At 38.1% G+C, this 27,548-nt stretch overlaps 1 protein-coding gene across 14 annotated transcripts in view; it reads left to right on the forward strand.

The window, feature by feature from the left end:
- Positions 1–27,548, forward strand: part of ENOX2 (ecto-NOX disulfide-thiol exchanger 2) — a 459,417-nt gene that overhangs the window by 359,412 nt on the left and 72,457 nt on the right. For all 14 annotated transcript variants that reach the window (XM_077145026.1, XM_077145023.1, XM_077145031.1 and 11 more), the window contains one exon: positions 2,775–2,981. In XM_077145026.1, coding sequence (XP_077001141.1) covers positions 2,775–2,981 — 207 coding nt within the window. The remainder of the gene's footprint in view (positions 1–2,774; positions 2,982–27,548) is intronic.

Raw genomic sequence — 27,548 nt, forward strand, 5'->3', positions numbered from 1 at the left:
ATTCACACTGTTGTGATAGCATCACTACCATCCATTCCTAATCATTCTATCACCACAAACAGAAATATTGTGGACCAGTCAAGCTTACACTATCCATTTCCTATGCCAACCCTAGCCCTTGGTTACCTGTTTTCCAGTTTCTAACTATAAATTTGCTATTGTAGTTATTTCTTCAGTGAGATTATACAGTATTTATCCATTTGTGTCTGGTTTATTTCACGCAACATGATGTCTTCAAAGTTTACCCATGTTGTCTCCTGAATCAGAACTTTCATTCCTTTTTACAGCTGAATAATATTCCATTGTATGTATATATCACATCGTTATTTATCCATTCATCGGTGAGTAGACACTTGAGTTGCTTCAGTTGTTCGGCAGTTGTGATAATTCTTCTATGAACGTTAGTGTGAAAATATATGCTTAAGTCCTAGCTTTCAGTTCTTTGGGATATACCTAGACGTGGGATTATTGGGTCATATGGTAATTTTATATGTAATGTTTTGAGGAACTGCCAACCTGTTTTTCACAGCAGCTGTACCATTTTACTTTCCTACCAGAAATGTACAAGAATTCAAGTTTCTCCACATCCTCTCTAGCACTTGTTATTGTATGAGTTAAAGCAGATAATCCCCAGGCCTTTTTTACTTAATTGTTTCTTACATTGCTTTAGATGTCTGCAAGATACTTTTGCCTGCAAGGCGAATTCTGGGAGGGCCTGCCAGAGATGAATTTCCTGGTTTAGTCTGTCAGGCTTCCACTGAATAGATTAACTCCCACATTCAGACACAGGAGTACAGTATGTGTATACCATTTATTCTCCTCCCTCTAGAACAGGGCCAGGGACCCATAATGGGAGCATGAGGTGGTTGCGTACTGTATGGGGCTGGGGGTTGAGGGGAGATGGGAGAGGGCCCAGCAAGGGCACCATGAGCTTCTTCTCCATTTTTTTTTTTTGCATGTGTATTAGTTAGGGTTCTCTAGAGAAACAGAATCAACAGGGAACACTTGCAAATATAAAATTTATGAAAGTGTCTCACGTGACCGTAGGAACGCAGAGTCCAAAATCCACAGGGCAGGCTGCAAAGCCGATGACTCCAATGGATGGCCTGGATGAACTCCACAGCAGAGGCTCACCAGCCAAAGCAGGAATGCAACCTGTCTCCTCTGAGTCCTCCTTAAAAGGCTTCCCATGATTGCATTTAGCATCACTAATTGCAGAAGACACTCCCCTTTGGCTGATTACAAATGGCATCAGCTGTGGATGTAGCTGTCGTGATCATGACCTAATCCTATAAAATGTCCTCATTGCAACAGACAGGCCAGCGCTTGCCCAATCAGATGAACAGGTACCACAACTTGGCCAAGTTGACACCTGTCCCTAACCATGACAGCATGCTATGTGGTGGGGGTCACATTTCATTCTTTTTCCATGTGGCTATCCCATTATTGCAGCACCTTTTGTTGAAATTTTTTGGGGGGGTGGGGGGAGTGTGCAGGCCAGAACTCGAACCTGGGTCTCTTGCATGGCAGGCAAGAATTCTACCACTGAACTATCCTTGCACCCCTTCCTCCATTTTTAAAGCTGTGTTTTCTTGATTCAGCACTCACCCACTTACTACAACCCTTTTAATGTTTTTTGAAGATTTGAGGAAGAGGACTCTGTCTTTTGCTAGTTGTTCAAACTAGGGGCTATGTTGGTCGACTGGAAGCCAATACTCTTCTTTTCGAATGTGAACTATGACTGGTTGTTGAGCATTACAAACCTTGAGCTGGGAAAATCATTGTTAAGAGCTGAATGAAAAGAATGGATTACACAAAATAAATCCTTTCAAATAGAAAACCAACACTAGAAAAATCCATGACCATCATGCTTTGTTTTGTTTTGTTATGAACTGTAGGATTTTGCTTGGAAAATGCTTAATGCTTGTAAATAGCAACAAGGAGCTGAGCAGATGTGACAGGTTTTATGTATCAGCTGAGTGGAATAGAAAGCATATTTTTAAAGCAGTGGAGAATCATCTCATTAAATAGCATTTTAATGACTCTTTATGGCCAAATTTATCTCTCTTTAATTAATGATTTCCCAAATAAGCTTGCTTTCTCTGCTGTCTTCATACTTCTAAATGCTACCTGATTGTTTCTGGACCTCACCTCTCCAGCAAGGAATTTGAGGAAGGTTTTACTGTTTTAAAGAACAAGGCAGGCGAGAGGGCCTGGTTTGTATTCTGCATGACTTTGGTAACCAAATTATTCTGACAGGCATAAATATTTTTGTAAATATTCATTCAATCACTGTCAAATTAATTATTTTTGTGAGCATGAATAGAAAGAGTATAGTAACTGCATTCAAGTTAAATAAACCCTTCTCTCCAGGACCCTCGTTCTGAGAACTAGTGAAAGAATTTAAACTGAGTGGGTTTCCCCCTCGCCTTTACTCTCTTCTTAATAAAATGACTGAAAATTGGATGTAGCTGTATTGTCACAACAAAAGTAAAGAAGTAAACTAAGAAACCCTGGATAGGAAGGACAGATGGGCCCAGGTCTTTATCTTCTAGGTGTCATGCTCACCAAACCATTGAGTAAAGTAATTTTCAGGTTCATGTATCCAATTTGCTGTGGAGTAGGGATAAGCATCTTGGAGACCACATATTTCTGTTACTTTTAGGGAAAAGTTTGGTGGATATAGTTGGACAATCTCTGGGAAATGTTGCGATTCTAAAAGGTCTGTCCCAAGAAAACATTTTAATTTCAAATGCTTTTGTCCTTTTGCTTAGATCTTCCACCTCCTGCAACCCGAGAAAGACCACCGGGATGCAAAACAGTATTTGTGGGAGGCCTGCCTGAAAATGGGACAGAGCAGATCATCGTGGAAGTGTTCGAGCAGTGTGGGGAAATCATTGCTATTCGGAAGAGTAAAAAGAACTTTTGTCATATTCGCTTTGCTGAGGAGTATATGGTGGACAAAGCACTTTATCTGTCTGGTAGGTATTTAGTCATGAGGATCAGGCACAATGCAGAAATTGGGGATCAGTGTGATTGCATCTGTAGCAGCTGAAGTTTGGGCTTAATGTTATCTCCTCTTATCTTCAGATGTGGAAAATGCACATTACCACCCCATTTCTTCCTTTAAAGCTCTTCGGTGGTTCCCAGTTGCCTAGAGATTAACTCCAAACTCTTTATATGTGGCATTCAAAGGCCTTAAGTATATGCTTTTATACTGCTTTCAGCGTTATCTCTCAATCTTTCCCTCACACACCATCTTGCAACCATGCTAAACTAATTCTACTTCCCAGAATGTGCCATGGTGTTTTATGTCTTTTCCACTAACTAGAATTATTTTTTACACCCCTGACCCTCCCACATGTACAACTTTACACCCTGAAACTCCAACTCAAGCAACCCCTCCTCTGGGAAGCTTTTTCTGACATCTCCCTACCCTACCTAGGCTGGTTTAGGTATCTCTTCCTCTATGCTTCCATAGTACCCATTACCTCTTCTTACCATCCTAGAACTGTATCTATGACACTATAGTAGAACTGTATATTTTTACATCTGTTTCCTCCACCAGAGTGAGAACTCCTTAAGGGCAGAGACTGTGTTTTATTTAACTTAGAATCCTTAGCACCTAGCATATAACCTGACACAAAGTAGATACTCAAAAAATCACTATGGAAGTCATGTAGCTATCAAATATTGATTGACTGCTATGCAGAATGCTAGGCTGCTGGGGATATAGCAAAGACAGGCTTCCTGACATCAAGGAGATTACATTCTGGAGATGGAAAAATATTTATGTAAATAAACAGTTAAATTAATACCAGGTACTAAGTGCTATGAAGTAGGTAAAATAACATGTAGAGAGACTGGGGCGAGTTGGGGAGTTTTGATACCTAAAGTTGTTAGGAAAGGAGGTCCTCTCTGAGTAAGTAATATTTGAATTGAAACTTAAACGATGTGAGAGGGATTGCCATGTGAGTATCTTGGGGAAGAGCATCCCAACAATAAAGAACAGCAAGTCAAAGGCCCTGAGATGAAAATGGACTTGGCATGTTCAAACCGAGGATAGAAGGTCAGTGTACTAGAGCATAGCAAATGAGAAAAGGGCATCAGAAGGAAATGAAGTCTGAGTGGGGGGTAATGCCAAATCATTTTGAGCCTTATGAATCATGAGTATTCTTTTCCTGTGATGTCATAACAAATTACCACAAACTAGGAGACTTAAATCTACAGAAATTTATTCTCTCACTGTTCTGGAGGCCAGAAGTCTGAACTCAGGGTGTCAGCAGGACCTTACTCTGTCTGAAGCCTCTAGGAAAACATCCTTAACTGCCTATTCCTAGCTAACGGTGGTTGCTGGTAATTCTTTTCATTTCTTGGCTTGTGGCAGTATGACTCCTATCTCTGCCTCCCTCTTTACATGACTGTCTTCCCTCTGTATCTGTGTCTCCTCGTCTCTTCTACTTTTCGTATAAGGAGACCAGTATTGGATTAAGGACCTACCATACTCCAGTATCACCTCAACTTAACTAATTCCATCTGCATTGACCTTATTTTCAAATAAGGTCACTGAAGTTAGGACTTCAACATGTCTTTTTTGGTAGATAGAATTCGACTCATACCACCATGGTATTAAGTTTTATTCTGGATGTAAGGGAAGCCATTGAAGGATTTTAAGGGATAGAATGGCATGATCTGGTTTACATCTTAGAAATATCATTTCAGGGTAGAGGATGGACTGAGGGGTGTGGGCAGGGATTGAGCACTTAATGAACTTTAGCATGGGTTGAGTCTAATATAGAAGTGATAGTGGCTTATATACTATGGTGCTTCCAGTAGAGATAATAAAAACTACTTTGCCCGAAATCACTTGTTCACGGTGAAAGTTCAGATTTGGGGAATCTGGGGTAAGGAATTATAATTGGAATTTCTATTGAATATTATAAAGTAAAGCCCCTTCTTGTTTCATGCAATTTTATTGAGATGTATTCACATACCATACAAACCATTCAAAGTATAAAATCACTGGCTCACAGCAATATCACATAGTTGTGTATACATCCCCATGATCAAATTTAGAACATTTTCATTACTCCAGAAAAGAAAGAAATAAAAATGCACAAATTCTCCCTTATCTCCTATCCCCACCCCCAATTATTGACCCATAGTGTTGGTGTGGTACATTTGTTACTGTTGATGAAACAATATTAAAATATTATTGTTAACTCTAGTCCATAGTTTGCAATAGGAACATTTTTCCCATATACCTCTCTATTATTAACTCCTTATAATAGTATAGTACATTTGCTGTAATTCATGAAAGAACTTTTTATATTTGTACAATCACAGACATTGTCCATCACAAGATTCACTGTGTTATGCATTCCCATATTTTAATCTCCAACTTTCCTTCTGGTGACATACATGCCTCTAAATTTCCCCCTTCCACCACATTCATACACTGTGAAGTACTATTAATTATTCTCACAATCACCTCTTTCCATTTCCAACCTGGTTAAACTTTCTGCATATATGAAGCAATAACTTCCCATTTTTAACCTCATTCTATATCCTGGTAACCCATATTCTATATTTTATATTTATGAATTTACACATTATAATTAGTGCAAATCAGTGAGATCATACAATAGCTGTCCTTTTTGTGTCTGCTTATTTCACTTAATATAATGTCCCTAAGGTTCATCCATGCTATCATGTGCTTCATTACTTCATTTCTTCTTACTGCTGAGTAATATTCCATAATATATATACCACATTTTGCTAATCTATTCTTCAGTTGATGGACACTTGAGTTGTTTCCATCTTTTGGCAATTGTGGATAATATCTCTATGAAACATTGGTGTGCAAATGTTGCTTTGCATCCCTGCTTTGAGATCGTCTGGGTATATCCCAAGTAGTGGGATTGCTGGGTCATAAGGCAACTCGATTCTTAACTTCCTGAGGAACCACCAAAATGTCTTCCACAGCATCTGTACCATTTTCCATTCCCACCAACATTAACTAAATGTTCCAATTTCTCCACAGCCTCTCCAACACTTGTAGTTTCCTGTTGTTTAATAGCAGCCATTCTAGCAGGTGTGAGATGATATCCCACTGTGTTTTTTAAAAAAATATTTCTATTGACAAATCTTCACACACATACAGTCCATGTATGGTGTACAATAAATGGCTCAAACTATCATCACATAGTTGTGTATTCATCACCATGATTATTTTTAGAATATTTGCATCATTCCAGAAAAAGAAATAAAGAAAACACTCATACATCCCATAACCCTTACTTCCTCCCTCTCATTGACTACTAGTATTTCCATCTATCCAATTTCTTTTACCCTTTATTCCCCCTATTATTTATTTTTATCTATATTTTTTTACTCATCTGTCCATACCCTGGATAAAAGGAGCATTATACAGAAGGTTTTCACAATCTCACAGTCACATTGTTAAAGTTATATCATTATACAGTTATCTTCAATAATCAAGGCTACTGGAACACAGCTCTACGATTTCAGGTACTTCCCTCCGGCCACTCCAATACACCATAAACTTAGAAGGGATATCTAATTAATGCATAAGAATAACCTACAGGATAACCTCTCGACTCTGTTTGAAATCTCTCAGCCACTGAAACTTTATTTTGTCTCATTTCTCTCTTCCCCCTTTTGGTCAAGGCTTTCTCAATCTCATGATGCCAGGTCCCACCAAATACTGGGAGTTCTGTCCCACATTGCAGGGAGATTTGCACCCCTGGGGGTCATGTCCCATATAGTGGGGATGGCAGTGATTTCTAAATCTCATGATGCCAGGTCCCAGCAAATACTGGGAGTTCTGTCCCACATTGCAGGGAGATTTGCACCCCTGGGGGTCATGTCCCATATAGTGGGGAGGGCAGTGATTTCATCTGCCAAGTTGGCTTAGAGAGTGAGGCCACATCTGAGCAACAAAATCTCATTGTGATTTTGATTTGCATTTCCCTAATAGCTAGTGAAGTTGAGCATCTTTTCATGTGCCTCCCAGCTATCTGCATTTCCTCTTTGGAGAAATATCTATTCATGTCTTTTGCCCATTTTTAAATTGGGTTCTTTGTCTTTTATTGATAAATTGTGGGCTTTCTTTTTATATACTGGATATTAAACCCTTAACAGATATGTGGTTTCCAAGTATTTTCTCCCATTAAGTCAGTTGCCTTTTTACCCTTTTGAAAAAAGTGCTTTGAAGCACTGAAGTATTTAATTTTGAGGAGTTCCCATTTATCTATTTTTTCTTTTGTTGCTTGTGCTTTGGGTGTAAAAACTAAGAAACTGCAACTATCACTAGATCTTGAAGAGATTTCAATACATATTCTTCTATGAGTTTTATGGCATTGGTACTTATATTTAGGTCTTTGATCCACTTTGAATTAATTTTTGTATTGGGTGTGCAGCAGTGATCTACTTTCATTCTTTTGATTATGGATAGCCAGTTCACCCAACACCATTTATTGAAGGGACTGTTCTCTCCTAGTTGAGTGATCTAGGGAGCCATATCAAAAACCAGTTGACCATAGAACTGAGTCTATTTCTGAACTTTCAGTTCAGTTCCACTGATCAATATGTCAATCTTTTATGCCAGGACCATGCTGTTTTGACTACTGTGACTTTATAATATGCCTTAAATCAGGTAGGTTTTGTAGTTTTCTGTGTACAAGACCCTTACATACTTAGTTAAGTTTTCCTACATATTTTATTCTTTTAGGTTCTATCATAAATGGAACTTCTTTCTTGATTCCGTCCTCACATAACTTATTATTGGTGTATAGAAAACACCACTGATTTTTGCATATTGATCTTCTATCCTGCCATTTTGCTGAACTTGCTTAAAAGCTCAAATAGCTTTGCTGCCATTTTTTTCTGGATTTTCTAAATATAGGATCATGTCATCTGCAAATAGTGGCAGTTTTACTGTTTCTTTCCAATTTGGATGCCATTTATTTCTTTTTCTTGCCTAATAGCTCTAGCTAGAACTTCTAGCAGAATGTTGAATAGCAATGGTCACCGTGGGCATCTTTTTCTTGTTCTCAATCTCAGAGAGAAAGCTTTCAGTCTCTCACCATTGAGTATGATGTTAACTCTGGGTTTTCCGTATATGTCCTTTATCATATTGGGGAAGTTTCCTTCAATTTCTACATTTCGAAGTGTTTTTATCATGAAAGGAAGCTGAATTTTCTTAAATGCCTTTTCTGCATCAATCAAAAGATCATATAGTTTTCCCTTTTGATTTGCTGATGTGGTGTCATACTGTAATTGATTTTCTTGTGTTGAAACACACTTGCATACCTGCAATAAAATTCACTTGTTCATGGTGTACAATTCTTATAATATGCTATTGGATATGATTTGCAAGTTTTTTAACTTTTTTTATAATTAAATATATATACAAAAAAGCAATAGATTTCCAAGTACATTTTAACAAGTAGTTATAGAACAGATTTTAAAGTTTGTTATGGGTTACAGTTCCATGACTTTTCATTTTTTCATCTAGTTTCTCCAAGACACTGGAGACCAAAAGAAATAATGATTCAGCAGTCATACTCATTTGTTAAACCCAGTCTTCTCTGTTATACTCCTCCTTCTCTTTAAATAGCATACATACATAAAAGTAATACATTTTAAAGTACATCTCAAGAATAAGTTGTAGAACAGATTTCAGAGTTTGGTATGGGTTGCTATTCCACAATTTTAGGTTTTTATTTCTAGCTGCTCTAAGGTACTGGAGACTAAAAGATATATTACTGTAATGATTTAGGGCTCATATTCATTTGTTAAACCCAACATTCTCTGTTATCACTTCACAATCACCTTTGAACTTTCTCCCACTCTTTAGGGATATTTGGCTATTCCTTGTCTAACTTTTTCATGTTGGTAGGGGCCGTCAATAATATGGGATGGGGGACGAAACTAGTTGATGTTCTGGAAGGGCTACCCCTCTGCATTTTAGCGCTTATCTGCTTCAGGGATCCTTCTGGAAGTTGTAGGTTTTGGAAAGTTACCTTAGTGCATGGAAATTTTGTAGAATCTTATATAATGCCCTAGGTGTTCTTTAGGATTTCTAAGAATGGTTTTGGTTGGGGTTTGGCAAGTTATGATAGGTAGCAATGTCTAATTGAACCATGCATGAGTGTGACCTCCATTGTACCCTCTCAACACTATTTGAATTCTCTCAGCCACTGATACGTTATTACACTACTTTTACCCATTTTTGTCAGAATAGCATTGTTGATCCCATGGTGCCAGGGCCAGGCTCATCCCTGGGGGTCATCTCCCATGCTGCCAGGGAGAATTTTTAATCAGGGAGAAAGGCCACATCTGAGCAACAAAAGAGGTCCTCTGGAGGTGACCCTTAGGCATGCCTACCAACAGGTAGGTGAAGCTTCTCTTCCACATACATAAGCTCCACAAGAGCAAGCCTCAAGATCAAGGACTTGGCCTATTGATTTGGGTGTCCTTAAAGTTTGGCACAGTATCCAGGGTTTCTCAGGTGGTAAACTTTAATAGTTCCATAATTTTTCTCCCATCCCTCAAGGGACTTGACCAATACTTTTTAATTATCTGCTTAATATACTCTGAGATGTATCCAGGCATTATATTTAGCTATACAGGATTAAAGGCCTTCCTTCTTTTTTTAAAAAATATTTTTATTAATAAAACAACATAGAAGGGGTACAAGGTTAGTTCAGTGGTAGAATTCCTGTCTGCTGTGTGGGAGACCATGTTCAATTCCTAGCCCATGCATAGCCCTAAAACAAACAAACAAACAAAAGAAAAGAAAAAAAAAATGAATGAAAATTCAAGAAATTGTGATGCAATGTGGGATACTCAGATGGAAAAAGAATGAAATGTGACCCCCACCATACAGCATACAAAAAATACATATATGCAAACACACAAACATTCTTAACATACAAACATCCCATACATGGTATACAATCAATGGCTCACAATATCATCACATAGTTGTGTATTCATCATCATGATCATTTTTTTAAACATTTGCATCTCTCCAGAAAAAGAAATAAAAAAGAAAAAACTCATGCATACCATACCCTGCACCCCTCCCTCTCATTGACCACTAGTATTTCCATCTATCCAATTTATTTTGACCTTTGTTCCTATTATATGTTTTTTGTCCATATTTTTTACTCATCTGTCCATACCCTAGTTAAAAGAAGCATCAGACACAAGGTTTTCACAATCGCATAGTCACATTGTAAAAGCTATATCATTATACAGTCATCTTCAAGAAACAAGGCTATTGGAACACAGTTCAACAGTTTCGGGTACTTCCCTCCAGCCACTCCAATACATCATAAACCTTTAGGATATCTATGTAATGCATAAGAATAACCTCCAGGATAACCTCTCAATCTGTTTGAAGTCTCTCAGCCACTGACACTTTATTTTGTCTCATATCTCTCTTCCCACTTTTGATCAAGAAGGTTTTCTCAGTCCCTATATGCTGGGTCCTGTCTCATCCCAGAATTTCTGTCCCACGTTGCCAGGGAAGTTTGCACCCTTGGGCGTCATGTCCCATGTGGTAGGGGAGCACCACCTATCTTTTATAGGAATAAGTTTCATAGGAGTGACCCCCAAGATCAAGGGCTTGGCCTATTGATTTGCTCTTCCCACTGCTTCCTAGAATATCAGAAATTCTCCAAATGGAGAAGTTGAATATTTCCCTCTTTCTCCCCATTCTCCAAAGGGGATTTGTAAATACTTCTTTATTCACTGTCCAAATCTCACTGGGATTTATTGGGGCATCACACTAACCTGGACAAACCAGCACAATCTCATGCCCCATTCAAGATTCCATGTGCTTATGGTGTTGACTGAACTGACCGTACAAGTTAAATTAGGAAATGAACTACCCCAAATATAAATTTTGCACCAAATAAACTTCTCTCCTTTTAGTCTCACACCGAAGTTGAAAATTTAAAATATGGATGATATCACCCTTTACCCAGTCTTCTGATATACCTTAGTTCTATCCAGATTACCTTCATTCATGTGTCTACTCGATGTCTGATCACTTTTTCAACTTCTTAAACACTTCCTGTATGGGGTAGTGCTGACTTTCATAACTTCAGAGCTCTAACTCTGAGTCCTTGGTGTCTTATAAATACCTGAAGTTTCTGAGAAAGACTAAGTTATATAGAAACAGCTCAGTATCTCAGAATTTAGAAGTAACAGTTACACCTCCTGAATATATGTGACTGCTGAAAGAGCGTACAATCTAGGACCCTTTACAATAAGCCCCAACCAGATAACCCAACTCTCAACTTTAGTTCACTGAATTTTTATATTGTAGTAAGTCCATATGATTAAGGCATGGTAATATTTGTCTTTTTGTTCCTGACATTTCATTCAACATACAGCTCTTAAAGTTCATTCATCTAGTTGCATGCTTCACAACTTCATTCCCTCTTGTGACCACTCAGTAGTCCATTGTATGTATAAACCATAGTTCCCCCTAACATACCTCAGTAGTTGTAGCTTTAGGCCATCTCCATTCATTGTGGATCACTAACACTCCCGCTAGAAACATCAGTGTGCAAATGTCCATTCATGTCCCCACACTCAGTTCTTCCAGGTATATACTGAGCAACCAGGTTTCAGGATCATATGGCAACCCCCCCACCCCTAGCCTCCTGTTTAGCCACGACATTGCCCTCCAAGGGGCTAGACAGCTCATTTCCCTGCTAACTGAATAGGTACATCTCTCGCTCCACATTCTCTCTAGCGCTTGTTTCTCTGTGTTCATTTTTTTTAACTTTTTATTCTATAGTATAACATATATACAAGGCAAAAAAAAAAAAGCAATAGTTTTCAAAGTACTCTTCAATAAGTAGTTACAGGACAGATTCCAGAGTTTGTCATGGGCTACCATACAATCCTCTCAGATTTTTCCTTCTAGCTGCTCCAGAATATAGGAGGCTAGAAGGCTTAAATATTTTTGTTATCATCACAGTCAGCTTTTTTTTTTGTTCTTCTTTTGTGAAAAATAACATATATACAAAAAAAGCAATAAATTTCAAAGTGCAGCACAATTAGTTGTAGAACATATTTCAGAGTTTGCCATGGGTTATAGTTCCATAATTTTAAGTTTTTACTTCTAGCTGCTCTAAGATACTGGAGACTAAAAGAGGTATCAATTTAATGATTCAGCATTCATATTCATTTGTTAAATCCTATCTTCACTGTATAACTCCACCATTACCTTTGATCTTTCCATCCCTCTCTTTAGGGGCATTTGGGCTATGACCATTCTAAAGTTTTCATATTGGAAGCATCTGTCACTAATATGGGGTCAGGGTGGAATTGTTGATCCCACAGTGCCAGGGCCAGATTCATCCCTGAGAGACATCTCCCACATCACCAGGGAGATTTTTGTCCCTGGATATCATGTCCCATGTTGGGGGGAGGGCAATGATTTCACTTGCAGATTTGGGCTTATAGAGAGTGAGGCCACATCTGAGCAACAATAGAGGTCCTCCAGAAGTAACTCTTAGTCATGCCTATAGGTAGTCTAAGCTTCTCTGCTACTTCCATAAGCTTCACAAGAGTAAGCATCAGGATCAAGGGCATGGCCTATTGATTTGGGTTCCCCTAAAGTTTGACACAGTGTCAGGGGATTCCCTGATGGTAAGATTTAATAGTTCCATATTCTTTCTCCCAAGGTTGATGGAATTTTGATTGGTACTGCTTTGAATCTGTGGATCAATTTGGGTAGATTTGACATCTTAACCACATTTAACCTTCCTATTCATGAGTAGGGAATGTCTTTCCACCTATTTAGATCTTCTTTGATTTCTTTTAAAATGTTATGCAGTTCTCTATGTACAAGTCTTTTACATCCCTACTTAAGTTCATTCTTAGATACTTGATTTTTTAGTAGACATTTTGAATGGAATTTTTTCCTTAATTGATGCTTCATTAGATCTTTGCTTGTGTATAGAAGGATTACTGATTTTTGCATATTAATTTTATAACCTACCACCTTGTCGAATTTGTTTATTCGCTCAAGTAACTTTGTTGTAGATTTCTCAGGATTTCCAAATATACTATCATGTCCTCTGCAAATAATGAGTTTTACTTCTTCCTTTCCAGTTTGGATGACTTTATTTCTTTGTCCAGCCTGATAGCTCTCCCTAGAACTTGTAGTACAGTGTTCAGTAATAGTGGTGACAGAGGGAATCCATGTCTCATTCCTGATCTTAAAGGGAAAACTTTCATCTCTCACCATTGAGTATGATTTCTTTTAGCAATGTTATGTAGTTTTCTCTGTATAAGTCCTTTACTTCCCTAGTTAAGTTCATTCCTACGTACTTGATTCTTTTAGTTGCTATATTGAATGGATTTTTTTCTTTAAACTGACTACTCAGTTAGGTCATTGCTTGTGTATAGAAATGTTACTGATTTTTACAATTTAATTTTATATCCCTCCACCTTGCTGAATTTGTTTGTTAGTGTGAGTAACTTTGTTATAGATGTCTCGGAATTTTCCAAGTATAGTTTCATGTCATCTGTAAATAGTGAAATTTACCTCTTCTTTTCCAATTTGAATGCCTTTTATTTCTTTGTCCTGCCTGATTGTTCTAGCTAGAACTTCTAGCACCATGTTGAATAATAGTGGTGACAGTGGACATCCTTGTCTCATTACTAATCTTAGGGGGAAGGCTTTCCATCTCTTTCCATTGAATGCAATGCTGGCTATGGGTTTTTCATATATGCTGTTTATCATATTGAGGGAGTTACTTTCGATTCCTATCTTTTGAAGTGTTTTTATCAGAAAAGGATGTTGAATTTTGTCAAATGCTTTTTCAGCATCAATTGAGATGATCATATAATTTTTCCCTTTCAATTTGTTAATGTGTTGTATTACATTAATTACTTTTCTTATGTTGAACCATCCTTGCATTCCTGGTACAAACCCCACTTGGTTGAAATATATAATTCTTTTAATGTGTTGTTGGATTAGATTTGCTAGTATTTTGTTGAGAATTTTTGCAGCTGTGTTCATTAGCGAGATTGGCTTGTAGTTTTCCTTTCTTACAGCATTTTTACCCTGTTTTGGTATTAAAATGATATTAGCCTCATAAAATGAGTTAGGTAGAGTTCCTTTTTCCTCAATTTTTTGGAAAAGTTTGATCAGGATTGGTGTTAGTTCTTTTTGGAATGTTTGATAAAATTCCCCTGTGAAGCCATCTGGCCCTAGGCTTTTCTTTGTAGGAAGATTTTTAATGACTGGTTGAATCCCTTTACTATCAGTTTGTTGAGATCTTCTATTTCTTCTTAGTCAGTGTAGCCTGTTTGTGTATTTCTAGCAATTTGTCCATTTCATCTAAGTTGTCTGGTTTGTTGTCATAGAATTGTTCATAATATCCTCTTATGATATCTTTTATTTTTTCAGGATCTGTGGTAACAACCCCCCTCTCATTTCTGATTTTATTTGCATTCTCTCTCTTTTTTTCTGTCAGCCTTACTAGTGCCCCATTGATTTTATTGATTTTCTCAAAGAACCAACTTTAGGTTTTATTGATTCTCTTCTATTGTTCTTTTCTTCTTCCATTCATTTAACTCTGCTTTAATCTTTATTATTTCTCTTCTTATATTTGCTTTGGGGTTAGTTTGCTGTTCTTTCTCAAGTTCCTCCAGGTGAGCAGGTAAATCCTTGATTTTTGCTCTTTCTTATTCTTTAATATAGGCTTTTAGGGCAATAAATTGCCTCTTCAGTACAGCCTTTGCTGCATCCCATAAGCTCTGATATGCTGTACTCTCATTTTCATTTGTCTGCAGATAGCTACTGATTTCTCTAGCAATTTCTTCTTTGACACACTGGTTGTTTAAGAGTGTCTTACTTAATCTCCATATATTTGCATACGTTCTTGCTCTTTGGTGGTTGTTCAGATCCAGCTTCATTCCATTGTGATCTGAGAATAATTTTACTGTTTTTAAATTTATAAATACCCGTTTTGTGCCCCAGCAGATGATCTATCGTGGAAAATGTTCCATGAACACTAGAGAATAATGTATATCCTGGTGTTTTGGGGTCTAATGACCTATATATGTGTGTTAGGTCTAATTCATTTATCAAGTTGTTTACTTCTGTGTTTCTTTGTTGGTCTTCTATCTGATTATTCTGTCTGTATAGGAGAGTGGTATATTGAAGTCTCCTACTATTATTGTTGAAATATCTATCGCTCCCTTCAGTTTTGCCAATGTCTATCTCATGTACTTTGGAGCTCCTTGATTGGGAGCATATTTATGATTTTTATTTCTTCTTGGTGAATTATCCCTTTAATTAATATATAGTGTCCTTCTTTGTCTCTTTTGATGTCTTTCTATTTAAAATCTGTTTTGTCTGGTATTAGTATAGCTACTCCTACTTTCTTTTGGTTACAACTTGCGTGGAACATCTTTTTCCATCCTCCCACTTTCAATCTGTTTATATCTTTGTGTCTAAGATGAGTCTCTTGTAAGCAGCATATAGCTGGATTATATTTTTTAATCCATTCTGCCAGTTTGTTTCTTTAATTGGTAAATTTAGTCCACTAATAGCGTTCAAAGTTATTAATGAAAAGGCGTTTCTTGAATCCGCTATCTTTTTTATTTTATTTGTCAGATCTATGTGTTCTTCTCCATCTTTCTCTTTTTATCCTTTAAGTTACCTTTACTGATACTCTTCAATTCTGTGCCCTCCTCCAGACCTCTTCTCCTGACTTTTTTTTTTCAACTGTCAGAACTCCTTTTAATATTTTTTGTAGGGCCGGTCTCTTGTTTACGCATTCTTTTGGGATTTGTCTGTCTGTGAAAATTTTAACCTCTCCCTGTGTTTTGAAGGACAATTTGGCTGGGTAAAGAATTCTTGGCTGGTAGTCTTTCTCCTTCAGGATCTTAAATATATCATACCACTACCTTGTCACCTACCTCCATGGTGCCAGTTGAGTAGTCTGAACTCAGTCTTATGTGGTTTCCCTTGTATGTAGTAGATTGTTTTTCTCTTACTGCTTTCAGGATTTTCTGCTTCTCTTCAACATTTGACAGGCTGATTAGTATGTGTCTTAGGGACGGCCTATTTGAATTTATTCTATTTGGTGTTTGTTGACCTTCTTTGACTTGTGTATTTATATCCATTATGAGGTTTGGGAAGTTTTCTCCCATTATATACTCAACTAATCTTCCTGGCAGTTTGCTCTTCTCTTCTCCTTCTGGGATAGCAATGAGTCTTATATTTGTGTGCTTTGTTTTGTCCATCATTTCCCTGAGTTCCAATTCAAATTTTTCCATCTTTTTTGCCGTTTGCTGTTTTGAGTGTTCAAAATCAGTTGTCCTGACCTCTAATTTGTTAATTCTTTCTTCTCCTCTTCAAATCTGCTGTTGTTTGTCTCTAGTATGTTTTTTCTTTGGTCTACAGCATCTTTAATTTCTGTGACATCTGGTATTTTTCTATTTATTCTTTCAAATTCCTCTTTATACTCTTGTGGTGTCTTCTTGATCTCCTTTATGTCATTAGCCATCCCATTTATTTTATTTAGTAGAGTTATATGAACAGCTTTGATTAATTATTCCAATGTCTATGTCTCCTCTGGTGTTTTAATTTGGTAGTTAGGCTGTGCTATATCTGTCTGCATCATGAAATGTTTAGTGATCTTCTGCTGTCTTCGTGACATATGAGTACTTCGTCTGGTTTACTTTGGAAGTTGATTTCCTTCAGTAGTCTAAAGCCTTGTATTTGCAGGATGAATGTGAAACAGGATGCAGGGCATTGGGTGGGGCACAACAGTTCGGTGATAGGTTGAAGATCTGCAGGTGTAGGTGCAGGTTGGGGGTGCTAGGCTGGTGCCTGTGATCGTGGGTGCCCAATCTGGGGAAGATGTGTCTATGCAAGTGCACAGCTCAGGACGTAGGGTCCTGGTATGCACTGGTCTAGGGCGTGGGACCCTTTGTGTACATGTGCAGAGCTAAGGCAGCAGGTTGGCGTTATGACTGCATGGGCTCGAGGTGGGTGTGGCCCAGCAGCACAGTTCAGTGCTTTCCCAGATCATGGGGGGCATGGCTGGGGCCGTGCACATGCACAGCTGAAGTAATGCCATAAATTGATGTACCCATGCCCAGAGCTCGGAAAAGGCAGTGTGGGGCTGCATGAGTGTATGGGCTGGGGGTAGGTTTAGCCTGGGTATGGAGGTGAGTGCCCATAACCTTTATGCACTGGCAAGTAGCTGCAGGGACTGGGAGGTAGGGCTTTGGAGGGGCAGGGTGAGGCTGTACTGGTGCTGGAGAGGTGGATTGGACTGTGCTTGTGGTTGGATTGTGGGGCAGGTATACTTGTGTGGTGTTGGCGGGGTAGGGGTGCTCAGAGCATGGGGAGTGGGGGCAGGTGAGCGGGTTTAAGTGCATGGGGTGGGGTGTGAGTCTCAGATCATGGGGCTGCACTGGTGAGGGTAGCATGTTCAATGAACATGGCTTAGCTTACTTTCTAGTCCCCATTTCCCTGTCTGTGCACTCCTGAGAGCTCCTTTCTGCATTAGGCTGTTTGCACCAGCCAGACTGTCTCTGGTTCTCTGCTTCTCAGTTCCTCAGTTTGCAACCACGGCCACCCTATGTGGTGCAGAAGACTCTCCCAGGTCATTTACACCCTGAAATCGCTGTCTTAGTCACCCTCCCATCCCTTCTCTAGCCATTTCTTGGAGTAGGGTTGACCTCGTTCTATCCTAATCCACCATCTTCATGGAACTTCACTCCCTCATTTTTGAAGGAATGAAGCTATTTTGAAGGCCAGCCTTGCTGGATAGAAAATTCTAGGTTGGCAATTTTTTTCTTTCCATATCTTAAATATATTGTATAATGCCTTCTCACCTCCATGGTGTCTGATGAGAAATCAGCACTTAGTCTTATTCAGCTTCCCTTGTGTGCAGTAAATCATTTTTCTCTTGCAGCTTTCCACATTTTCTCCTTATCTTTGGCTTTTAACAGACTGAATAGTATGTGTCTTAGAGTGGATCCATTCAGATTTATTCTGTTTGCAGTATGTTGGGCTTCTTAGATTTGCATAGTTTTGTCTTTTATAAGGATTGGGAAGTTTTCAGCCATTATCTCTTTGAATATTCTTCCTGGCCTTTTCCCTTCTCTCCTTCTGGGACACCCATGATCTGTATATTTGTGTATTTTGTTGTCATTCAGTTCCCTTAGACTGTACTCAAATTTTCCCATTGTTTTTTTTTTTTCTTTGTATGCTGTGTGGCATGGGTCACATTTCACTCTTTTTCCATGTGAGTATCCCCTTATTGCAACACCATTTGTTGAATGTTTGGTTTGTTTGTTTTTTTGTTTGCTTGTTTATTTGGGAAGTATGCAGGCCAGGAATCGAACCTGGGTCTCCTGCATGGCAGGTGAGAATTCTACCACTGAACTTCCCTTGCAGCCCCCATTTGTTTTTTTTTGTCTGTTCAAATTCAGTTGGTCTGTCTTCTCGCTTGCTGATCCTTTCTTCTGCCTCCTCAAATCTGCTGTTATGTGTCTCCAGTATATTTTTAATTTCATCTACAGTGTCTTTTAGTTCCATAATGTCTGACATTTTTCTATGTAGTCTTTAAAATTTTTCTTTATGCTCTTCTAGTGTCTTCTTAATATCCTTTTTCTTTTTATACACATTTTCTTTCGTTTCTCTGAATTGATTCAGGAAATTTGTTTCCACATCTTTGATTAGTTGTTACAGATTCTGTATCTCCTCTAACTTTTTTTTATCTATTTCTTCTTGGGTTTTAATATGTCTTGTGATATTTAGCTGATATCTGTTCATCTGATTATCTTGATGGGTCTATTCTGAAGGTCAATTTCTCTCTCTTGTCTAGGATTTAGTTGTTGCCTGGGTTTGTATTAGGGCATTACTTTGACAGTTGGGTCATCCACATTTCTCAGCCAAAAGAAGATCAGGTACCAACACAGGGGATGTAGACTAGTTCCAGTGGGTCTGGGATAGGGTCTCGAGAAGCTGTGAAAAGCTCTCCAGTTCTCCTGTACTTTCCAACCTGCCCAGTAAATGGTGCACTTTAATGACTTAATCATCCTCAGAAGCTATTTACCTCTTGGAATCTACCTCTATCTGACTGGGCAGGTATGAAACTATGGGGATCCTGTGCACTCACTACAGTGGCCAAAATGTGGCTCCATGTGGAGCTGTGTTCCGCTCCACTACTTGCAATGGAGGAGTCCCTCAGCCACCCCAATCTTCAGCCATCCCCTGCAAGAATCAGGCTGCCACTGCTGCTTTCCTCAAGGGTAGGGGATGAGCACCAGGACCCAGGGCTAAAATCAGTCTATGTCCATGTTTGTTCAAACTCTTTATCCCTCACATACCTGGGCCAAGAGATGTACTTCCCTGTCCCTTGGTTCCCAAACAGTTGATTTGGGCAGTTTCTATGTGACTACTTGCTGCTTTGGGGAAAGAGTCTGTCCTTCCCTCCATTTTGGAAACTCCTTCTTGTTGCCCTTTTATATTCTGCTCTCCACAGTGTCTTAAGTCCTGCTGTAGGTCCCTGTGGGCTTGGGTCTCTGTGTCTGGATATAGGTGGTGATCTGTGTCACTACTGTGAGAGATTCTGTAGTCTGTATCCCTGGTGGGAAGTAGGAGGCATCTCAGCTGCTGCCTCTGGGACCAAGCTGCATGGGACGAAGTGAGGGAGAGGAAAGAGAACCAGGAGGTCTGGGACCAAAGTTTCCTACCTAATATTTATCTCTTTTATTCAACATTTGTGAGATCCTTCTCTTGTCTTTAGTTTCCTCTAGAGTTCTGAACAAGTGAGAATTGTCCCTTTCTTTACTGAATCTCTGGAGAGATGTTTCCAGTAGCTGTTTTCATTGCCATGCTGATGATGTCAGCATCACCTCTTGCCTTTTGAGGTGGTTTCATGATAAAGTTTCATGGCTGATCCTTTGTTTGTTTTGAATTGGCATTCTTCTTTATAGGAACAGTGGAAAAATATTTTAGAAGACAGAGTAACTGGAAAGGGCATAGAACAGTTAACTCCTTCCTTACTTAAGATTAATGGTTTTGAAGTATTGCATCCAAGTGTTAAACATTTTATGATAGCAGCATTTTCATTCATGGAACAGGTACTTTTTGAGTTACTTGTTTCTTTAAGTTATTGTGCAGAGTAGGAAATGAATAGAACTCAGTTCTTGCCCTTAATGAATTAACATTTTACATGCATTCATCCATTCATTTATTAAGCAAGCATTTATTCAATGTCAGGCACTGCTCCAGATAGAGATAGAAAGTTATAAGCACCATAGAAGAGGTAAGGATAGTGTTATAGAAATTTAGAAGAGAGAGAATTTCTGACTCCTCACTTGGAGGATCAAGAAAAGTAGCATTTGGACTAAGTCCTTAATGAAAGAAAAGCATTTGCATGTGGAGATAGGGCATAGAAACAGCTTGAGTAAAGGTACAAAGGTGGTAAATTTTTGTGTACTAAGTAGACTTGAGGAGAGGAAGGAAATACTGGTTGTTAACAGAGTTTGAAAGGCTTAAGAATTTGGTCTTCCCCTTCAGGTAATAGGGATTCTTTGAAATTTTTGAACAAGGAAGATGATTGTATCTGAAAGATTAGTCTGACAGCTCTGTTCAAATGTAAGAAGAGAATTAGGAGCCTGTTGCAATAGACAAGGGAGAAGGTAATGAGGGTTTTAAAAAGTAGGGGAGTAAGAGGAGGAGGCACCCTTATTATAGTTGCTAAGTGCCGTAGAATCTAACTACTAAAGATTCAACAACACTTATCAATGATAACAGAACATTCCACAATAGACTATTTTAATAAGAACTTAAAGGTCTTGAAAAGCCCTGAACAGTTGTACATAAAAGATGACAAGCTGCTAGGGAGACATCCATTGAAACATCATTGGAATCAGCTCTCTGTTACCAACTACCTCCCAGAAACATTCTCAGTACTTCCAAAAGAATGAAGATCATAACCAGTGATGTGAAAACAACTCAACTTTACATTTGAACCTGTCCCCTGAAAGTTCACATGTGCTAGAAATCCCCTGGATTGAGTGGCTGTTATCCCACATTGTAAAACAAACAAATAAGAAAAAAATTCCTTTGCAAAGATTCTAGAAAATGTACAAATAATCTTTCATTCCCCCTATTGGAGTTGGGGCATCTTTGGGAGCTGGCACTAAGCACAGCACATCCACTCCATAGTATCTTTAGAGTGACTTACACAGAGATTTCATACTATCCTCTCATTTGATCCTTTGTGCAATCCTGTGAGAATAGGCAAGGTAATAATTAATAGCTCAGTTTTGCTGCTGGCAGAATAAGAGGAACAACTGTGAAAGAGCATGTAATCTTTAAAGGGCCTCAGAAAAGTTTTCTTATAAAATTTATTCATTCTTCCTCTTTCTAAAAAGAATTTGTCACAATTTTAGAGTTACTGGGTATTATGCTTTATAATTGGCTTGTAAGGTGTCATTAACAATGAACTTTGCATATTTCAAAAATACAATGGGATAAAATTTGACATTTGTATACACCTGTGAAACTATCACTACAATTAAAATGATTAACATATCCATCACCCCCTAAAGCCTCCTTGTGCCCCATTGCAATCTCTTCTTCCTACCTCACCTCAGACAACCACTGATCTGCTCTCTGTCAGATTAGTTTGCATTTCTAGAGCTTCATATAAATGGAATCATACATTATGTATACTCTTCCTTCCTTTATATGGATGTAGATTTCCATTTGGTATCGTTTTCTTTGTGTCTGAATTTTCTTTAACATTTTTTGTAATGCAGGTCTGCTCCTGATGAATATTAATCAGGTTTTGTATGTGTGAAAAAGTATTTATTCAGCTCTCTTTCTAAAAAATATTTTCTCTATGTATAGAATTGTGGGCTGACAGTTTTGTTTTTGTTTTGTTTTCTCTCAGATGTTCCACTGTCTTCAAGAAATAGATTATCCTTATCTTTGTTTCTCTGTTCATAATGTGTCTTTCTTCTGTGGCTACTTTTAAGATATTCTCTTTATTGCTTGTTCTGAGCATTTGATTAATGATGTACCTTGGTTTAATTATTTTCGTTTTCTATATTGGAGATTCATTGGACTTCCTGGATCTATGAGTTTATAGTTTTCATCGAATTTGGATTTTTTCTGCCCTTATTTATTCCAATATATTTCCTGTTCCTTCCTCTTCTTGTAGGAGCTCTTGTAGTCATATATTAGGTCCCTTGAAGTTATCCCACAGCTCAATGGTACTCTGTTCATTTTTCTTCAGTCTTTTTTTCCCCCTCTCTCATTTTGGAATGTGTCCTTGTCTATTAATTCTGTCCATCTGTATCACTTCTAGGTCTGTTTTGATTGATTGTTATCCTTGTAATGGGTCATAATTTTCTCCTTCTTTGTACACCTGATAATTTTTTATTGGATACCAGAAATTATGAATTTGATTGTATTAGGTGCTGGGTATTTTTTATTTCTATAAATATTCTTGAGCTTTGTTCTGGGATGCAGTTAAATAACTTTTAAACATTTTGATCCTTTTTTGTCTTGCTTTTTATGCCCAAACCAGAGCAGTGTTTAAGACTAATTTTTCTCCATTACTGAGGGAAAACTTTTCTGAGTACTCTACCCAATGCCCTGTGAGTCGACTTTTTGTGATTGAATTATTCCCAGCCCAGTGAGAGCTCCAAGGATTGTTCTTGCTAATCCTCAGGTAGTTTCCACACATGCATATAATTATCAAAACTCAGCTAAATAATAGACAAGGACCTCCTGCCTCTTGAGAGGCAGGCTGGAATAGAGGAAAGCATGATGAATTTGGAGTCAAACATCAAGTCCCAGCTCTACCATTTGCTAAGTGTTTGACCTTGGGAAAGCCACTTAACTTCTCAAAATCTCTGATGCCCAGTTTCCTCTTCTGTAAAATGCTTAACCTACAAGCTTCTGCTGAGAATGAAATGACATAGATTTATGTGGAAGCATCTAGCATAGCTCCTAAAACTCACAAAGTACTTGATAAATGTTTTTATTTCATTTTTTAAACTTTTTTTATTGTACAATATAACATATATACAAAGCAAAGAAATAAAAAAGGAATAGTTTTCAAAGCAACCTTCAATAAGTGGTTACAGGACAGATCCCAGAGTTTGTCATGGGCTACCATACGATCCTCTCATATTTTGCCTTCTAGCTGCTCCAGAATATCAGAGACAAAGATGGCTTAAATATTTTTTTAACCATTACAATCGACTGTTTTTCCTTCTATTTTTGTGAAAAATAACATATATACAAAAAAGCATCACAATTTTCAAAGTACAGCATCACAATTAGTTACAGAACTTTGACATGGGTTATTATTTCAGACTTTGACTTGGGTTACAATTTCACAATTTCAGGGTTTTATTAATTTGTTAAAGTTGTTAAATCCTGTCTTCTACGCATAATTCCACCATCATCTTTGAACTTCCATACCTCTCTTTAAAGTTGTTTGGGCTATGCCAATTCTAAATTTTTGATATTGGAAGGGTCTGTCTCTATTATGGGGTAGGGAGGTGAAGCTATCTGATGTTTTGGAGGGGCTGGGCTAGGTTTCAAGATTAGTCTGGACCAGGGACCCTCCTGGAGGTTGTGGATTTCTGGAAAGTTACTCTAGTGCATGGAACCCTTGTGGAATCTTATATATTTCCCTAGGTGTTCTGTAGGATTGGCTGGAATGGTTCTGGTTGGGAGTTGGCAGTTTATGATAGATAGCAAGGTCTACCTGAAGCTTGTGTAAGAGCAACCTCCAGAGTAACCTCTCAACTCTATGTGAACTCTCTCTGCCCCTGATACTTTATTAGTTACATTTCTTTTCCCCCTTTTGATCAGAATATAATTGTTGATCCCCACAGTGCCAGGTCTGGATTCATCCCTAGGAATAATTTCCCACATCGCCAGGGAGACTTTCACCCATGGATGCCATGTCCCACATAGTGAGGAGGGCATTGATTTCACTTGCAGAGTTGGACTTAGAGAGACTGAGGGCACATCTGAGCAACAACAGAGGTCCTCCCGAAGTAATTCTTAACCATGCCTACAGGTAATCTAAGATTCTCTGCTTCCTACATAAGCTTCACAAGTGTAAACCTCCTGATCCAGGGTATGGCCTATTGATTTGGGTGTCCCTGAAGTTTGACACAATATCAGGGGATTCCCTGTTGGTAAGATTTAATAGTTCCGTAGTCTTTCTCCCTTCCCTCAGGGGACATTGCCAATACTTTTTGATTATCTGCTTAATGTAGTCTAGGATGTTTCCAGGCATTAAAATAATCTATACAGGATTAAAGGACCTCTTTCTTATTCTGTGCTCCCTGTGTTTCAGTTGTTCAAATGAGCTATACAGATAGGTTGAATTAGATTACGCACTATAGAAAAGTTCACGTCCAGATCAAATAAACCTTTCTTCCAGTGGTCTCAAAGAGTTTGTGTGGTTCTAAAATATGGACATTGTCTTCCTTACACCTATGCTCTGGATTACATTAACCCCAACCTGTTCGGATTCATTCTTATCTCTAAATATCAGGTTAAATATATAAAACAACCTATCAAAATCCAGAAATATTAATCACCACTCCAGACTTAATGTGTCTGCTCCAAGAGCTTACAATCTAGGCCACTGTTTTCTTATAAGCCTTTTTTAAATGTGACCATACCATTGCAGTTGTTTTGTTTCTGGCTTATTTTGTCTCACCAAATGTCCCACATATTCCTTCACATCACTGCATGTCTCACGACTTTGTTCCTTTTTGTAGCAGCTCAACCTTCATTCATAAGCATACATCATCATTCATCAATCTATTTCTCCTTCAGTGCATTCTTCAGCCACCTGCATCAGGCATCATGTAGAGGGCCCAAAGTCCACAGTCCATCAACATTCTCAATTTTAGATAATTTCATTGTTCCCAGGAGACAGAAAACCAATAAACACAACCTTGCCAAATAGGAAATCTAAACCTCCTCTTAACTCTTGTCTCTCACCCCATTATTAACCTCTGCTTTTACTGTGGTGGTGCTGATGGTTTCCTTTGGAACATAGCTCATAGCATGCAAAGACAGTTTTCCCCCTGTACCCTGGACTTAAACACTCTTTATACAAGAATCATATCTTTGAAGTAATTCTTGCAAGAGCTAATTCATATTTCTAGTGTGAATCAGTGGGACACGTAGGTCTGTACAACGCCTTTCAATCTTGTTCATCTTCAATATAGTACTATTACTTCTAGACCCACTAAAGAAACACCTTCACTCCTATCTATTCCCTTACATTGGAGTCCAACTTCATTAGCTAATGATTTACCCATCTCTAGCTTCTGGGTATCTCTAAGTTCCCTATTTTCTGTATTATAAGCCTCTGATTATACCTTTATACTGGTCATAAAAGTGGAATCATACAGTGTCTATCCTTTGGTGTCTGGCTAATTTCACTCAGCATTATGTCCTCAAGGCTGATTCGTCTTGTCATGTGCTTCAGAATGTCATTTTGTCTTACTGCTGCATAATATTCCATCGTATGTATATACCACATTTTGTTGGTCCACTCGCCTGTTGATGGGCATTTGGTTTGCTTCCATCTTTTTGCAATTGTTAATAAAGTTGCTATGAACATCAGTGTGTAAATGTCTGTGTCATTGCTTTCAGCTCTTCTGGGTATATACCAAATAGTGCTATTGCTGGGTCATAGGGCAACTCGACATTTAGTTTCCTAAGGAACCACCAAACAATCTTCCATAGTAGCTGCACCATTGTACATTCCCATCAGCAGTACATAAGCGTCCCAGTTTCTCCACATCCTCTCCAACATTTATAGTTTCCTGTTTATTTAATAGCAGCCATTCTTATAGGTGTGAGGTGGTATCTCATTGTAGTCTTTATCTGCATTTCCCTTATAGCCAGTGAAAGTGAGCATCTTCATGTGCTTTTGAGCCATCTGTATTTACTCTTCAGAAAAATGCCTATTCATATCTTTAGCCCATTTTATAATTGGGTTGTTTGTTCTTTTGTTGTTGAGTTGTATGATTTCTGTGTATGTACAGGAAATCAAACCTTTGTCCGATATGTGATTTCCAAATATTTTCTCCCATTGAGTTGGCTGCCTCTTCACCTTTTTAGAAAAGTCTTTTGAGGTGCAGAAGCATTTGATTTCAAGGAGTTCCAATTTATCTATTTTTTCTTTTGTTGCTTGTGATTTGGGTGTAAAGTTTAAGAAGCTACCTCCTATTTCTAGGTCTTGAAGATGTTTCCCAACATTTTCTTCTAGAGCTTTATGGTGCGAGTTCTTATATTTAGGTGTTTGATCCACTTTGAGTTAATTTTTGTGTAGGGTATAAGATAGGGCTCCTCTTTCATTCTCTTGGCTATTGATATCCAGTTCTTCCATGCCCAGTTATTGAAAAGACTATTTTGTTCCAGTTCAGAGGATTTGACGGCCTTGTCAAAAATCAGTTGACCATAGATTTGGTGGTATATTTCTGCACTCTTGATTTGATTGCATTGGTCAATGCTTCTGTCTTTGTGCCAGTACCGTGCTGTTCTGACCACTGTGGCTTTATAATAGGTTTTAAAGTCAGGGAGTGTTAATCCTCCCACTTCATTCTTCTTTTTTAGGATACTTTTAGCTATTTGGGGTCTCTTTCCCTTCCATATGAATTTGGTAGTTAGCTTTTCCAAATCTTCAAAGTAGGTTTTTGAAATTTTCATTGGTATTGTGTTGAATCTGCAGATCAATATGGGGAGAATTGATATCTTAACTATATTTAGCCTTCCTACCCATGAGTAGGGAATATCTTTCCACCTATTTAGACGTCCTTTGATTTCTTTTAGCAATGTTTTATAGTTTCCTGTGTACAAGTCCTTTACATCCCCAGTTAAGTTCATTCCTAAGTATTTGATTCCTTTAGTTGCTATTTTAACTGGAATTTTTTCCTTAACTAACTCCTCAGCTAGCTCATTGCTTGGTTATAGAAATGTTACTGATTTTTGCACATTAATTTTATTTCTTGCCACCTTGCTGAATTTATTAGCTTGAGTATCATTGCTGTAGATTTCTCAGGATCTTCCAAGTATAGTAGCATATCATCTGAAAATAATGAGAGTTTTACTTCTTCCTTTCCAATTTGGATGCTTTTCATTTCTTTGTCCTACCTGATTGCTCTAGCTAGAACTTCTAGCACAATGTTGAATAATAGTGGTGACAGTGGGCATTCTTGTCTTGTACCTGATCTTAGGTGAAAAGCTTTCATTCTCTCTCCATTGGGTATGATGATGGCTATCAGTTTTTCATATATTCCCTTTATCATATTTAGGTAGTTACCTTTGATTCCTATCTTTTGGAGCATTTTTATCAGAAAAGGATGCTGAATTTTGTTGAGTGCTTTTTCAGCATCAGTCAAGATGATCATGTGATTTTTCCCTTTTGATTTGTTAATGTGCTGTATTACATTAGTTGATTTTCTTG

Source organism: Tamandua tetradactyla, chromosome X (assembly GCF_023851605.1).
Source record: "Tamandua tetradactyla isolate mTamTet1 chromosome X, mTamTet1.pri, whole genome shotgun sequence".
Lineage (NCBI taxonomy): Eukaryota > Metazoa > Chordata > Mammalia > Pilosa > Myrmecophagidae > Tamandua > Tamandua tetradactyla.